The 16,447-nt window shown below is 40.9% G+C and overlaps 1 protein-coding gene across 2 annotated transcripts in view; it reads right to left on the bottom strand.

The window, feature by feature from the left end:
• Window positions 1–12,696, bottom strand: part of CAMK4 (calcium/calmodulin dependent protein kinase IV) — a 290,902-nt gene extending 278,206 nt beyond the window's left edge. The window contains exon 1 of one of the 2 annotated variants that reach the window (XM_084628870.1): window positions 12,032–12,696. In XM_084628870.1, coding sequence (XP_084484996.1) covers window positions 12,032–12,174 — 143 coding nt within the window. In that variant the 5' untranslated portion in view covers window positions 12,175–12,696. The remainder of the gene's footprint in view (window positions 1–12,031) is intronic. The other variant, XM_084628871.1, reaches the window with a different exon arrangement.
• Between the last annotated feature and the right edge of the window lie 3,751 nt (window positions 12,697–16,447).

Below are 16,447 nucleotides of genomic sequence, written 5' to 3'. Positions count from 1 at the left end.
TTTGTACACACTCCACCACACGTCAACAAGAGGTTGACAACAGGGAGAGATGAAGGTGTCAGAGGAACCCAAGAAAAAATCAGACTGTTTTGTTACAGTAAACAAAGCAAAACAGTACCATTTCACAAGAGAGCCTAATCAACTTATACATTTCTGAAGATGATTTTCTTTTGTCCCTTCTAAGACAAAACACTTAGATTTTGGGGGACAGAAAGCTGAATTTTGTAATCATAGCAAATTGCACTCACATATATTAGTATACCTGCTTTCACCCACAAAAAAGGCAGTTAGATATTCCAACCATTAATATTAATGCCCACTGTTCAGTGCAAGCACAGAATTGTACCTGAAAAAAAAAAAAAAAAAACACCACACACACAAAAAAAACAAAAATTGAAAAACAGAGATTGAGTTGAGGTCTGGATGAAAATCTGTCCTTCAGTCCTTCCTGACAGTTGCTTTACATTATGTTAACCTACAAAACACATCATTATAGCAGAGGGTTCATGACTGCAAAAGGGCCTGCCTCCACAGGTGCTAGGAGCAGAAAAAGAATGTCATGGACATGGTATGCTTCACCTTCTGCATTGGCAGGAGGAGATATGTGCACGAAGAAATCAGAGAGGTATGATCCAGCCCTTAAGCTTCCTGTAACTTAATTTGCTCATCTGTAAATCAGGGACAATGGTGTTTGGAGACCAAATTAATTAGAACATATAAAAAGCAGATTGAGATATATAAACGCAAAGAGGAGACAAAGATTTTTCAGATAAATGAGGATTAGGTCTTTGGAATCAGGGGCTTCAATCCAGCAGTTGTGCACAGAAATCACATAGAATGTTGGTCTCCAATCCTCCCTTGAAATTAATAAAAATTCCATACATTGCACAGCTGCCTACTTTGGCCCTTCATCAGTACTGGAGAAAAAAAGTCTGAACAACTAAAAGATCTGCAATTTGAATTATGTGCAGGTGAACTGTCTACAGGCTTATTTAGGACCTGCACTCCAGTAATTTCCCACTTTTGTAAGGAGTAACAGCAAATTATGGGTTTTTTTAAACCCCATTTCAATATAATCAGTCCTGGCTGAAAAATGCTGAATGTTTCTCAGAAACACTGTCTAGAATCTCTATTTTTAAAAACATTTTAACTAGTCTTTAAAAGTCACCCCCAACAACTTAGAGTTTCACATCATTTTCAGAAGTACAAAAAAATGTTGACCATTTCTAACAGTCAGCTAGTGAACCAATTCTCCCCTCTCTTTACCCAATGTGCTTTGATAGCAGAAGGGCCTCTCTCTAGCTGTGATTTCATATGCAAGCCCAGGATCAGAGCCCTGTGGCTTTGGCAAACACCGACACCCTTCAGGCCTTTGTGCCAAGGAATCGTGTTTTATTAGTTATCTATCAGGGAGCTTGGCACTCTGTTCTGCATAGCCTTATATTAAGCGTGTTATGCATTTCAAGTCCTGCAATCAGTTCCATGACCAAATTTAGCACCCTACTTATCTTCTGATGACCAATAAGTCTTTCAAATAGACATCTGATTTCTTGTTCAAGAACATTAAATTCCCCCCAAAAAAATCCTATTTAACCCAAACTTTCCAAAAACTAACACTATTCATGAGTTGAGACTATAGATAGATAAAAATATATAAATGAGAGTGCAAGCACACACATGTACAACTCATCTGTGCTAAAATACCCTATTTTAGTATCCTGCACTCCCCCGCTACCTCTTGAGGTCTCATCCACCTGTTAGACCTTACCGTTCAGGCTGTAAACTATTTGGGGCAGGGACTGTCATTTCTGATATGTAGGTAATGTTTAAACATTAAATAATAAAGTATTCTGCCCATGAAAAAAGCTACATAACCTAATTATCTAGTTATAAAGGACAGAATATTTTACAAGCTTTTAAAATAATCCATTTAAGAATTAACATTAGTCTCTTCATCCAGTGCACAACGCCTATTGATTGGCAATGGCAGTTGCTTATGTGGTTTATGGACAGTACATAACCTAAACTGTCAAACAAAATACTGGAAGAGCTGCTCAGACAACTCCTTATTTGCATTTAGAATTCATATAAAAAAAAATGATGATACAGCTCTGTGATCTGTGCTTATCATTTCTCTCCACTATCCCTTGCAGAGGAAGTTCAAAGGGGACATTTACATTGTTTGCAATGCTCTGCTTGGTCCCTCAGCAGTTACAATTCTTTCATTTTTCAGAAAACCAGAAAGTGAACTAAAGCCAAAAACTTTGTTGACTTCAGAAAGCTAGTCTCAGAAAGATTTTATTTATTTATTTATTTATTTTAGTGTAGAATAAAAAGCTAATAGATCTTTACACTAATGAACAGATGTATGGCAATAACCATAACACACTTAGTGATATCCTCTATATCTTTTTATACATATTCATGTTGTTTTCATAAATTTAATTCTAAAATCATTAGGTGAATGTACCTTCCCATTTTAAAAGTAATGACATACCAAAACACAAATGTGTGGATATATAATCAAATGTATTTAATTGGAACTTAGAGCATTTGATAAATGTTGTTTTGGACTTAAAACAACAACGGGCTTCCATGTCCTATTTCCAACAGTGTTCTTACTCTTTTAATGTGCTGACAGTTCTTAAGATAGGCGAATATCTTTTATAATGTGGTCAAAACCTGCTTTTCCTGATCACAAAAAATCTTAATACTAAAAGGGAAATTACATTAGGTTTGGACTTTGTAGACCTCAGAAACTCAGTTACAATAATTAAAAAACAAGAACACCCACAAACCACAAGTTCTCTGCGCTGTCCAGGACACACCAGGATAATTCTCCATTATCCCACCCCTCCATGGGGTAACCTGGGTAAGTTCTACCTTGTTTACCTTGCCCTGGAACATTCTTCCAGCTGGTGGGCCAGCTTGGACAGAATTCTGTACTGTAATGTACTATGCAACAATCCACCCTACAGCCTCATTACAGGAGATGTGGGCCTAATTTGAAAACCAATCTCACTTCCTGGCACAGAAAGACCTGGGAACGTTCTATGGGTAGTGACTCTCCCTCTTGAGCTGGAGAAGGGAGAAGCACCTTTTTCTCGCCATTCTTGAACCAACTTCTCAAGGCTGAAAAGTGGTGCTGGTGGGCTCTGGAAAGAGCTTCATCCAGCTCTCCTTCATCAAAAGGAACAGTCACCCAGAAAAGGCCTTTGGTGGCAATGATGGAGAAATAAGAGGGCAAAATGAAGAGACCACAAAAGACAACACTCCCCCATCACCCAAAAAGTTTCCATACTCTATATACCATATGCTTCAGAGAATTTCACAGAGTCCTGGGGTCTGATTCCAGATAGTATTTTAAAAAGAAAAAGATGCTGGAACAGAGCTTTTAGTTTCTAAGCAATAACAATTAAATGAACAAGCATTTCCTGGGAATTAATGACTGGCTGGGGAAGTTGATAGCACAAGGCAAAAGCTGAGGATCATTAACCTTTGGCCAGTCATTAATTCCCCGGGAAATGCTATTTGCCAAGCTTGTCATTTTTATTTTCTAAGTATATAATATCTGACACGCCATGAATGAGAGACAGGACCACTACTCAAGGGAGGGGATGGGCAAAATCTGCTACCTTACTCCAGTTGAGTATTCCTTATTCCACAAGTAGCCTCCTTGAAATCAATGGTGCTTCTCAGAAAGTGAGGGATTACTTAACATGAACAAAAGTGCCAGAATTAGGCCCTTAATACGGTGAATAGATATAACTTTAAATCTGTAGCAGCTGTGCAAACTTACATGGTTTAAATTCTGCTACATTGTGATGACACAACACAGGTAGATACAATGAAGTATATTTTCTTCTCAGTGTATGTACTTAACTCCTAATGCTGATAGGTGCTGTACACACACAGCTTAATACACATGCATGTCTTTGCATCTTTGTTCAACGGAAAGGTTAGCGTGAGAAACTCTCTCTTTACAAGGCTACATTAGTGACTGGTATCCAGCTGGATACCAATGAGAGATAGTTCACCATTAGGGAGGCAGAATAGTCCAATGGATAGTACACCAGGCTGGGAGAGGAGGCGGCCTACTTTGGTCTTCCAGATTTGGCCCTTAGATTACCATGGCCAACTCACTTAACTTCTCCACGCTGTCTCCCAACTCATCTGTTGGGGACCATTACCCTCCTCTACCAAGGATTTTGAGATCTACAGATGACAAGTGCTATTGAAGTGCTGAGTATTATTATTTCACAAGGGCCACCACTTATAGTTGGGGGTGGGTTGTTTGGTTTTTTTTTTTTTTTTGATATGATCATTTTCTATGCCAACAAGCAGCAGGCATTAAGACATCTATCACTGGTAGCCATCTACCTATACTACCTCATGCAGTCACCTCCAGCCCGGGTTATTCACACATCATAGGCCTAGTCACAGCCATGGAGATAACTGGATGGGCCTTGTACATCTCTTTTGTACCATACAGGGCTCCATCAAACTTAGGGCAAGCACTGGCCCATCTAAACAATAATTTAAGGTTGTTATAATAAAGTCCCATTTGGAGAAAAATTTCTGGCAACACTTGAAATACATGTATTCTATTTCTCATATAGGTTTTCTGCGATGAGTTAAACAAACAGCTTTCTTAGTTCTGGACTGCAGATTATAGTGCTTTTGCAGAATTCCTCATAGCTTCTCAAACATCTCTCTCACATCCTAAAGTAACTGATACAACTCCATTATTTTCAGTTTCTGAAGCCCAGACACATCTGCAGTATTTCTAAGAATTTTTACCTCAAGGGTAAGTATTAATTTTTCATGTGACAAATACAAATTTTCTAGATATTTTTTTAAAACCAAAAAGCCACCACAAAGATGGATAGCTGCTGGAACAAATAATGCCATAGAAATAATAAATATAAACTGTTCTCTGGAGAGTAACATTCTCCATTTTAACAGTCCTTCCATAAACACAAACAAGCTGTGAAAATTATACAGAAAGATCCACCTACAGCAACCATTTCAAACCACCTCCAGCACTTATTCTACAAAAGAAATTGAAAGGTTCACTTGGTTCACAGTACAAGACATTCTGCATATTAACTAATAAGGGGTCAGTATGCAAATACAATGTAATACTCTGGAAACACAGTATATTCTGTCACTGCCCATTCAGAAACCCTAATTCTTGATTTAAGAGTGTTTAAACCCCATCCCCCCATATATCCTGTCTAGTTTACAACTATATATAGGGCAAATGACAGACATCTTGCACACAAAATAAAAATATTGTTCAGGATGTATGCATTACTTTTCTAAAGTATGCATGGTAATAGAACTGGACCTGATAACCTCTAAAAAACAAATCCATTTTGTGTTTATTCCCCAGGTAGCACATCTTTCAATGCATCTGTAATTGAAAATAAGTATCTGCATGTCCCAATCAGTAGTCTATTTTGTTTGGTTTGAAAAACTTTGCTCACATTACAGTATAAACAAATTATATGTTATAAGATGAATTTAGGTCCCATGAAAGGTATCATTGACTGCACTGAAAACTGAACTCCTATTTTCCTACAGAGCATGTAGGAGCAGCTTCTGCACACTGCCCCACTGATGAGCTTTAGGCCATTCCTGGAGAAACATGGCAGGCTTAGCAGAGAAAACAAACATTGTGGAAGCCAACAAAGTTAACAGTTGTTGTGTGGACACCTTTGTCCACTGGGAATTACTGTAGACTGAATCAGCAAACTCATTTCATACAGACTATGTTCTAACCATGATATGGTAATAATACTTCAGTCACAGTACTATCAGGGTGAGACTCAAATAAGCAGTAGTGAAAAAGCTCTATTTTCAGTTACCCATTTCTTGAGCCGTCTCAGAGATTTAGGTTTAGATTCTGCAATCCTCATTCCAGCTAGGGAGAGTCTTGCCTGAATAAGGCATAGATGACAGATTAGATTAAATCCTGGCCACATTGAAGTCAACAGGAGTTTTGCCACTGACTTCAGGAAGACCAGAATTTCTCCTAGTCCTTAAGCATTAGCAAGCAAATTTTACGATTAAGAAAAAAAAAGAGTGGACCAAATTCTGTGCTGCTTTGGAAACTCATATTCTTGCAATTCGAAGTGGCCAGACACATCTTTGTACTGATGTTTGATTAAAGCTCAAAAGCATGAATGAATTAGGCCATTTCTGACTTTAATTACACATCCCTGCCACCCCATTAAAGTTGAAGGCTAAATGGGCTCCACAAAGTAACTGAGCGTGGAATTTGACTTGTGACATTTGGACTTGGATGCTCAATACTAAAATATTGTCTTATTTGAAAGTGAATTAGGAAGATGCAAGTCTTTGTACCACCAATAACACTCTTCTGAAAATACAGGTAGTAAGAGATTTAAACAGGGTTGAAAGGGTTAATAAAGGATGTTTCTTGAGTCATCAGCTCGGGAACTTCCAAACATTCTTACTGTACCGAATTGCCAATCTCTGATGCCTTTTTGCTGTGGTGACCGCATTTTTTCTGTTAATTGATATTAGGGTCCAGTCCTTCGTTCCTTGCACATCGGTTAGTTCTCTATTTTACTGCAGCTTCAATAGGAGTTCTACATGTATAAGGATTTGATCTGGCATCCCTTAACCACAGGCAGTTCTACTAAGAAAGTAAATGATTTTTAAATTTCTCTTCTTTTATGGCATTACAGTACAAGTTTGCTCTGAATTAACCTTTAATTCAATTAGTGGAAAGTGGAAAGTTCCTACATAAATGGCATATTAATTTATCCTATTTTTATAGAAATAACAACACTTGTGAGCAGACAGCCAGATCCCGAAAATACTACCAGGACAGTGCTTTCTACAGCAACTTCAATACAACTACTCAGAGCAAGCGTCATATTAATTCGTGTTTGCAGGACCAGGCCTTAGAGAGGCAGAAGAGAATAATCTTTTCAAGTACTTGTTCAGGCTGCTTTGATAAGTATTCAATTATTTATACATGACATAACTCAGGGTAGAAATTTGTTAATTAGAGACAGATGGGACAGAGTAGCCTAACTCCAAAGCTACTACATTGTCAGAGCTCATTGTTACAGACTCTGGTTCAACACTTGCACTTTCCAAAAATATATGCATTTGGGAGGAGGGGGGAAGAGACTTGTCTGGCAAAAAATAACTGAACAATGAGTCAGTGTAAAACAATGAATTAATACATTCAATACTAGAATCGAGACCACAGTGTTCTTTTAATACAAAGATCAAATTACAGAGCTAAAAGGTCTAGTTTATGAAGCCAACTTGAAAATATGAAAGTCTCAGTTATTAACTCCATAAAGGCCAAAATCCTGCTCACCCTATTTGCGAAATCTTAATGGGACTACTTGTATTAGTAAGGCAATCAAGATTGGCCTACCTCAAAAAGCATTTTTTCTTTTTTTTTTCCTTTTTTTGGGGTGTACTGCAGAATAACCCACCATTGTAGCAAGCAAAGATTGTGTCAAAAACAAAACAAAAAAACCCGAGTGGTATACATATAGTTTAACAACACCCAAAACAAACTGAGCTTCTCAACTGGGCACAGAAAGCACAGTCTGTACGACATGCAACTCTGTAGGTGATCTATTTATGAAGAGGAACTACAAAGCTGTTTTGTAGGTTGTCGTCACATGAAGTTCTGCAAGGTGATATGACAGCAGACAGCACTGACTTAGAGTTTCAAATAAAATGTATTATTGCCTTCTAAACATATGCAAAATTAACCCATTTCTATAACAATAATGCTGCTAAAACAAGTGCTGTTACCTGACTTTAGAATTCCCTTTCAATTACTGCTATATAACAGCTTTCATGAACAGGATTATTAACATAAGATGTTAGCACGGCTCACTCAGCATCACTAAAAGATGGTGGGTTCACAGCACACAAGTACTTGAGCTCACCCTGCATTGTGTCATTAGGGATTGAGGCCTGGATACACAAAGAGATTTAGGCGTTGCCGCACTGTGTGTTGCAATGCCTAATTTTTAGGCACCTAGGAAAAAAAATCCACAGGAACAGTGCTAAGTCTGGGCTGCAGAGAGGTATCTCTCTCTGCACAGATGATCCCCAAACTGGAACCCCTCTCCTGGAGTCAGGCAGCTTAAGCACCTACATAGCTTCTTGTGGTAGTGAGTTGGTCAGCTGCCTCACTCCACACAAAACAGTGGCACCAGTGCCATGCCCACTCACCTGATTGCTTTAACCACTGGGCTAAAAGATTTGCCAGTGTTGAACCTGGATCTCCCATAATTCTCTTCTCTGCCAGAGTGGGGAAGAAAGGATCTGAGCAGGGTTCTTCTACCTCTCAGAAGAGTGCTCTAACTGCTAAGCTATGGGATATTCTGATGTGGTGCTCCCTCAGTCTCTTCTCTTGAAGCAGATCCATTAGGTATAAATAATGAAAGTGATTGGAGCAGGGGAACAAAACCTATGGCCTCCCACCTCCCAGGTGAGTTCCCTAACCACTGGGCTCAGTGGAACAGTCATTGGGCACATGAGCAAGAAAGAGACTCTGTAAACCGGTGGTTTGGCCACCCACCTTAGAAGTTGAAGACAGACAGTCCAATCCCCTTGCTCCAATCACACTTTCATTATTTATCCCCAATGAAACAGCTTGTACAGGAGAGATTGAGGGAGCCCCCACATCAGCATATCCCACAGGTAAGGACTCTAGCCACTAAGCTGAGAGGTAGGAGACCCTTTTCAAATCCTTTCTCCCTGCTCAGGCAGGGAAGGGCATTGAACCTGGGCCTCCTACATCCTAGACAAATGTTCTAACCACTGGACTAAAAGTTCTAATCTGGCTACCACCACTGCCATCCTGGCCAGATTTTGATTAGGATTTGACCTGGTAGGCAGCCTCTCAGCATACCTACTGAATCTCCTAAGAAACGTGTACTCTAAAAAAATATAGGCATTGAGTGAATTTTGGCACCTACAGGATTCAGTGCAAGTTTTGTGGATCACAGTGGAGGCAAAAACCAGGACTTAGGTGTCTAAGTCTGGGGTTTAAGCATCTAAGTATCTTTGTGGATTGGGGCCTGAGTGCACAGTGCTTTCCCAATTCCCATTGGAAATACAATGGGAACTCTGGGTGCTTAATAGCTCTCAGGATAAGGACCTTGATGAGGATTACACTAGTGAGGCTATACTTTAAATGAGAAGTTAGCCCAGAAGGTTTCTGATGATGGTTCATGTGCACAGAAGAGTCCGCTGTCATTTTTTGACAATGAGGGAATAACTCTAGCAACCCAGCCAGAAATATTCCCTAATAGTCAAACTGTGTATGAGCTGTTGGCTCTGCCAACAATCAATACATTAGAAACATTAAACTTTTCTGTCACTTTCTGATTCAAGATACGGAGTGCATAAAATTTGCCATACCAAAATAAATTATATTCAATACAATTCCAATAAAAATGATATCTGCAGATATGTTCACAACTTAAATTGCCTTTTTTTAAAAAATGCATTGAGTATCAAAGGAGTCATTTGTTACATAATTTTACCTCTCCTCTTCAAATAATCTCTTTATACTAATCTCAATTGCATAAACTCTGTACCTGATAGTACATAACATAAAAGATTTTATGTTTCTGGGATACTACAAGTGTAGTATTTTATGTTTAACATTGCTGCAAAACCTTTTCTCAGGATATTGTGAAATGCAAACTCTCAGCTGAAAGACACACTGGGCAAGATACAGAAAATATACAACTCACCAATTCTGCCACCTACAGAGTATTAACAAGTGCTGTATTGTTAAAGTCAAATGCATAGAATATCATTCATGAAGGCCTTTCGGTTCAAGTTATTATCTATATGGTATGTGCAATCATCATCATAAGTGACAAAAAGGGAGGAATGTTAGCCAAATACTCAACAGCCAATAAGATTTTGTTTTTTTTTAAACATGCAACCATGTCAGTTCAAGGATTTACTTTTCCTTTCAGGTAAAAACATTGTAATTACAAGTCCTTCTGTGAATAAACTGATGCAACTGCGCTGTCATCTGTGAAATTTTTCACTACGAGATCGTTGATCTCATTTTACTTCCTACTCTGTAAAGTTTATGACAACTCATCCATCCCTATTATACATGTTACTGCATCACATCAATTCTTTTATTTTCCACTTCTAAATGCAATATCATCTGCTAATAATTCTATACTGATACAGAAAATTCTACACAGATATAAAAAAGGAATACTTATGGCACCTTAGAGACTAACAAATTTATTTGAGCATAAGCTTTTGTGAACTAGATCTCACTTCATTGGATGCATGCAGTGGAAAATACAGTGGGGAGATTTTATATACACAGAGAACATGCAACAATGGGTGTTACCATACACACTGTAACGAGAGTGATCAGGTAAGGTTGTTTCGTGAGCTACAGCTCACTTCATCAGATGCATGCAGTGAAAAATACAGTGCGGAGATTTTATATACACAGAGAACATGAAACAACCTTACCTGATCACTCTCGTTACAGTGTATATGGTAACACCCATTGTTGCATGTTCTCTGTGGCTCATTACTTCAATGGCAACTTTGCCTGAGTAAGGACTGCAGCAGCGTGCCCAAATTCATACAAACATGTCTAGTATAAAAACTCAGAATTAGACTGTCAATTTACTTATAAGTGTGGCCGATTCACAGAAATTCTGAACAGTCACTCTGCACAGTATTAAGCCCAGATTCTACAAACACTTATGTGGGTAACTCTACTTATGTAAGTTACTCACATGGCTAAGCATTTAAAGGATTGGGCCAATAGTGTGTTTTTCTTAAGAAATTAACTGGTATTTTCCTTTTAACATAGGACTTGCATGACTTTCATTCTGAACCGAATTTGTTTTCTGTGTTTGAACATGCGTGCACACCTGCAAAATGGACAGATATGCATCCAGCACAAAAATACTGACACCTCTTTGGACCATCATTTACAGTTTAACTTTTTCAGCTATTGAAATCAGGGTGCATTCATCATCAAGACACTGTAATTGATAGACAACAGCAGTAAATGCCTCATCTTGAGCTTTCCTAGTACAAAAGAGGCAACCCTGAAATGTGTTAAATACTGTAAACCTTAGAGTGAGCAAAAAGGTGAAATGTCTACTTCTCAGAATAGTTATGGTGCCATCTCTGTCAAACCAAAGTAGGCAGGTCACAGGTGAAGGGCAATAGCTGTACATGCTGGTCACCATGAGGACATGATCTCCAGATGGTATTTGGAATATATATTCTCTTCCGCCGCCCCCCACCACACACACACACACCAGTACAGGGAAGCCTAATAGTTTAGGCTCTTCCCAGATAATTAGTGCTAAATTGTTCCCATACAGGGTTTCTCTTTGTATCAACATGTCAGTTTATAATCCTGCTTGCAACTGTTTTAAGTGATTCATTCTCGCCTTCACTACTGAAAAGCCACTAAAGCAAGCTGGTATTTAAGTTTAATTTCCCATGTCACTGGTCTTAAACAGCAAAAACAAAAAGTTTACCATCACTAACATCATCTTGACTGTCCCCTCCCCAGCCAAAAAACCCAAACCCCCCGTAAGTCTTCATCTCCCTCTAGCCCTGGAAACGCGGGGATCTAGGAAATGCTGCATACTCTACATGTAGGGGAACTGCCATAGAGCCAACAGCACTGGGGAAGAGGCGGTCTCCCTGGCTGTCACATCTCTCCCCTCCAGTTTCAGGCACCCCTCATAGAAAGAAGCCAGCATGAGGGGTCGGGGGAGAGACTCTAAATACGAACCACACTCAAAGGAAATGCAGCAGGCGGGGTGGGGGGGGCAGCCAGCCCCACCTCGCAAGGGAAAAGTCCCCGCAGCCTCTGACACCGGTTGCACGCGTGGGATCCTGCCCTCCCCAGTCGCGGCCACAAGCCAAAGCCGCCGGCTCCGCCGCCCCGCGCAGCGGAGGATGCCCCGGAAATGCCCCTCGCCCAGGGCGGCAGCCGCCCGTTCCTTACCGTCCCAGCTCCGACTCCAGCTCGAAGTAATGGGCCAGGGTGTCTTTGTTGGAGCCGTCGATCCAGTAGTCGGGCGCCGCGCCCCCCGCCCTGCCCGCGGCGGAGGCGCTGGAGGACGAGGAGGGCACGGTGACTTTCAGCATGCCGGGACCCCGGCCGGCCGGCGGCTGCCTCCCGCTCCGGCCAGGCTGCGGAATCCGAGCGCGAAGGCGGCCGGGCTCGGCGCTCCCCCCCGCCTCGCCCTCAGCAGCGGCCGCGGCTCCTCTCCCGCGCTGCCAGGAAAACTTCCAGCCTCAGCAGCTGCTGCGCTGCCAGCCGCCCGGCAGAGGCAGGCGGGGAGGGAGCGGACGGGGGTCCGGGGGCGGCGGCAGCGGCAACACACACCGCGGTGGGGAGCGGGGGCTGCAGCTCCCAGGGGAGCCCACAGCAAAGCCGCCCCAGCCCTCCCGCAGCGGCTCGGTCCCGGCGCGTGGAAGGTGTGAGCGGGGGCATCCAGGGGCGGGAGCAGCGCCTAGAGCCACGCTTGCGGTATCTTTACTTGCTGGGCTGCTGCCATCGCCATCCACTTCCCATTAAAGTGATGCTGGAGCCAGTCCCGGGATCGGCTGAGCGAGCGCAGAGCCTCCCACTGGCACCGGGCCCCCAGCAGCCTCTCTCTGCCTGTATGTGAGCTGCAGCCAGTAAGTATATCAGGGTACCTGCCTGCCGCGCCGCCTTTCCCCGGGGCCCTAATGCGCTCTGGGTTCCTCTCCGGCCCTCGCAGCAGACTGGAAGATGCTCTGTCAGAAGGGAAGAAGCACTGTAAGAACCTAACGCCCCGAGCTGTTCCTTCTCCCCCCGCTAGCACTCCCCCGAGCGACTGTTAAACTAAAGATCGCATCTATTTTTTCAGACTTTTCTTATTGTTACTAAAATCTCTTGGTTATAAACCGGCTGTTTTTCTGCCCTTCACTCATCTCGGGAAGGAAAATTAACGGGCTAGTTTCACTCCCCAGCCCCCACTAGTGAGTTTCACTTTCAGATTCTCGTGCAATGCCATAACGCTACAAAGTCTGGGTTGCGAATACTGCAAGAGACTGGTTATAAACTAGGGGAGAGGTGTGTCCCGTTTTCATTTACATTCATAGCATCGTGTCTTTGCTTTAAGCACCAGTACTAAAAGTTGTCTTCACTATGTGGCAGTATCTCTTTAACTGTAAATGATTACACTCCAATAGCAGCTCCCCTTATTTACTGCACTGCTACATTACAAACATTAAGAACATACCACTGCATTTATAGCACATGGAGACTGAATTGGGCTCTAGTTCTGAGTATATTTACACGTTTAATTTTACTCAAATGAATAAAGGCAAATGGGTTTTTGCCTTATCAGGCCTAAGTGTGTATTATAGTTATACTAAAAATATTGGAGTACTTGTGGCACCTTAGAGACTAACAAATTTAGTAGAGCATAAGCTTTCATGGGCTACAGCTCACTTCATCAGATGCATAGAATGGAACTTATAGTAAGATTATATATAGATATATATAATATATATCTATCTTCCGACTTATCTGTGTGTGTGTGTGTGTGTATAAGTTGGAAGATTATATATATCGATATATATAATATCTATTATAATCTTCCAACTTATATACACACACACACACACACAGATAAGTCAGAAGTTACCATATAAACATGTATGTATACACACACACACACATAAATTGGAAGATAGATATATATTATATAGACATATATATAATCTTACTATATGTTCCATTCTATGCATCTGATGAAGTGGGCTGTAGCCCATGAAAGCTTATGCTCTAATAAATTTGTTAGTCTCTAAGGTGCCACAAGTACTCCTGTTCTTTTTGTGGATACAGACTAACACAACTGCTACTCTGAAACTAAAAATATTGTTAAAGTAAATTGGCTTGTGAGTTAATGGGGAAAATTTAGTCTTTTTGAGTTAGATTCCCTTCATTTTTGGAGCACAAACTTGGTGCTAGAATTGTGTCCATATTTACTTCATTGAAAAGCCTCTAAGAACCTATATATAATTTTTCACAGAAGTTTACGACCGTCTCTGCCTCAGAAATTTAGGGCCGATTCTGTTATATTTGAGATTAATTTGGGGCTTACATTCATGCAAGATGGACAATTCCAGACCCAGGTGGGGAAAAAAGTCTTTCTACTTTTAGTAAGTCTCAAAACTTATGCTCATTTTAAAAAAAATGAACCAGTGTAGATATTTGAGCAGGGGAGAGGCTAGGGCTCCAGCTATGCAGTCTAGGAGAGATGCACAAACCCAGATATGCAGCATTTCACCAGCCCCAGAGTGGAAGTGGTAGAAAGAATGTAACACACATGCATAGGATTTGTATAGTTTGATTTTTTTTTTCCTCTGTTGAACTTGAGAGAGAGAGAAATTTTGGAAAAGAAGGATTAACAAATGTCCAAAACAGAACAAACAGTAACAGAGAGAGAGCCTCCTTTCCCTGCACAAAGCCAATATAAATTACTCAAAAGCCCAAAGGGGCAACACCACTGGGACAACCTGCCAAGTCTGCAGCAGTGATATGCATGTAAATATAACAAGTACATTGCTTTCCTGGCTTCAGCTCCCATGCAGAAGGATCTACTTAAAGGCAGTTTCTCCTGATGTAATCATGAAATAAAAATAGCAGCAGTTGTGTGTACCCAGCATGCACATGCCATGCCATGTCAATTCTACTCTCATCCACTTTTACTGCCATGCAGGCAGATAGGTACATTGTAAAACGTCCTACATGCAAACCTGTTTAGCTCGTGCACCAGAAGTGATGTGCAATATGTCCTCCAATATGTAACCATGACCTGATAATGTTTTTAAACACAACTATCCTGGTTCACAGTAAGGGGAAAAGGCTTGTTGAACATTGTGTTAATGTGTTTTCTAACCCAATTCATTTCCCCCACTACAGACAAGTCCCCATTCCAATTCTGGGGAAGTGCAGCTACAGATTGCCCCTTATACAGAGTACTGCTTAAGAACACAAATCTAGCCCTATATTATTAAAGCAGCTCTCTTCTTCTCCCTCCTCTTTCTCTCTCCTTATTTCCTCAGTCTCTTTCATAGCTCCCAAGTGACTGGTGATATTATTAGAATCAGAGATTCAAGGTTAAGTCCTCCAAAGCTTTAAAAAAAAAAAAGCAAAAGGTCTTGCCTACCCTTAAAAATAACCTATTCACTAAATCTGTTCTTGGAAAAGGGATACAAGTAATATGGCTTTTTCTAAATAGTGGGATCAAAACAGGAAAATAATACTGTCTCCTCTGAGTTGACTATTTTGGATTAACAGTCAGTGTTGGAATCCACATGATATTTTACTTTTTTTTTTTAAGTTAGAATAAAGTTGCATAAAAAGTAGCAAAGACTCCAGCACTGTGAAGCTAGTTTTCAAAAAGTCATTCACAGGCAGAAGGCCAATGGGCTTCCCTCTCCAACAGCTTGGTGTCCAGGGTACTCACCATAGCAGTTGTTCGATCATTCCCAGATTTGGGGAATTCTGCTCTTTGGGGGTCCCCAGTTGTTTATGCTTGCTGTTTCCCACTAGCTAGTTTGGAACTTTTCTACCTAAAGCTTCCTGTTGCTAGGAGACATTTTGCCTTTTTTTGTGACATCTTGTTGCCACAGCACCTCTTGTGAGCACAAGCACAAATGCCCAAGCATAGCCAATGACCACTAAAGACATGTAACAGTGGTACTTTATATCTTCTCTATTTTTTTATCATTTAATTAGGGGTTTGACTAAACAAAAATATTAACATTGTATGACCCAAAGAATCTACATGTTCTCATTATTTTACAGTTATTTTGGTAAGATCCTGTTTATTCAGGCACCCATAAACTGAGAGACTCCCTCATCCAAAAGGTGTTATTTGAATTAAAGTTATTTACATGCATTAATATGGTCTTTATCACAACAGGATATCTGAACACTAACTTGAATTAATCCACAAGACCCATTTATCCAAAAGCATTTGATTTACCCTTAAGCCATTGGGCAGGGTCACACTGGGTGGACAACCTAGTACTTTGAGACTGCCATCTTGTTCTCTAGAATCTCAGCTTTCATTAAAAAAAAAAAAGAGCTGTTGTCCAGGCTGGGGATCAAGTAGGAACATCCCCTACCTGCTGAGTCTCAGTAGCTCCCCTCACTCAAAATGCAGAGCACCAACCCTGCTTCTCTTCATCCCATCCCTGCACCACATCCTGGCCTCCCCATACAGAGCACATCTACCCTGCATTCGAGGTGAGCTTCAGCTGCCTCTGCCAGAGGCCCTCTGCAAATTTAGGCAGGCATCACTGCATCAGATACAATTGGTCCGGATTTTCAAGCTTTTCTTGACCACTGGCAGAGTAAGAAACAGAACTTTTTAAA

The sequence above is a fragment of the Lepidochelys olivacea genome, assembly GCF_965140295.1.
Source record: "Lepidochelys olivacea isolate rLepOli2 genome assembly, chromosome: 5".
Classification (NCBI taxonomy): Eukaryota; Metazoa; Chordata; order Testudines; family Cheloniidae; genus Lepidochelys; species Lepidochelys olivacea.
This window is presented reverse-complemented; position numbering and strand designations above follow the sequence as displayed.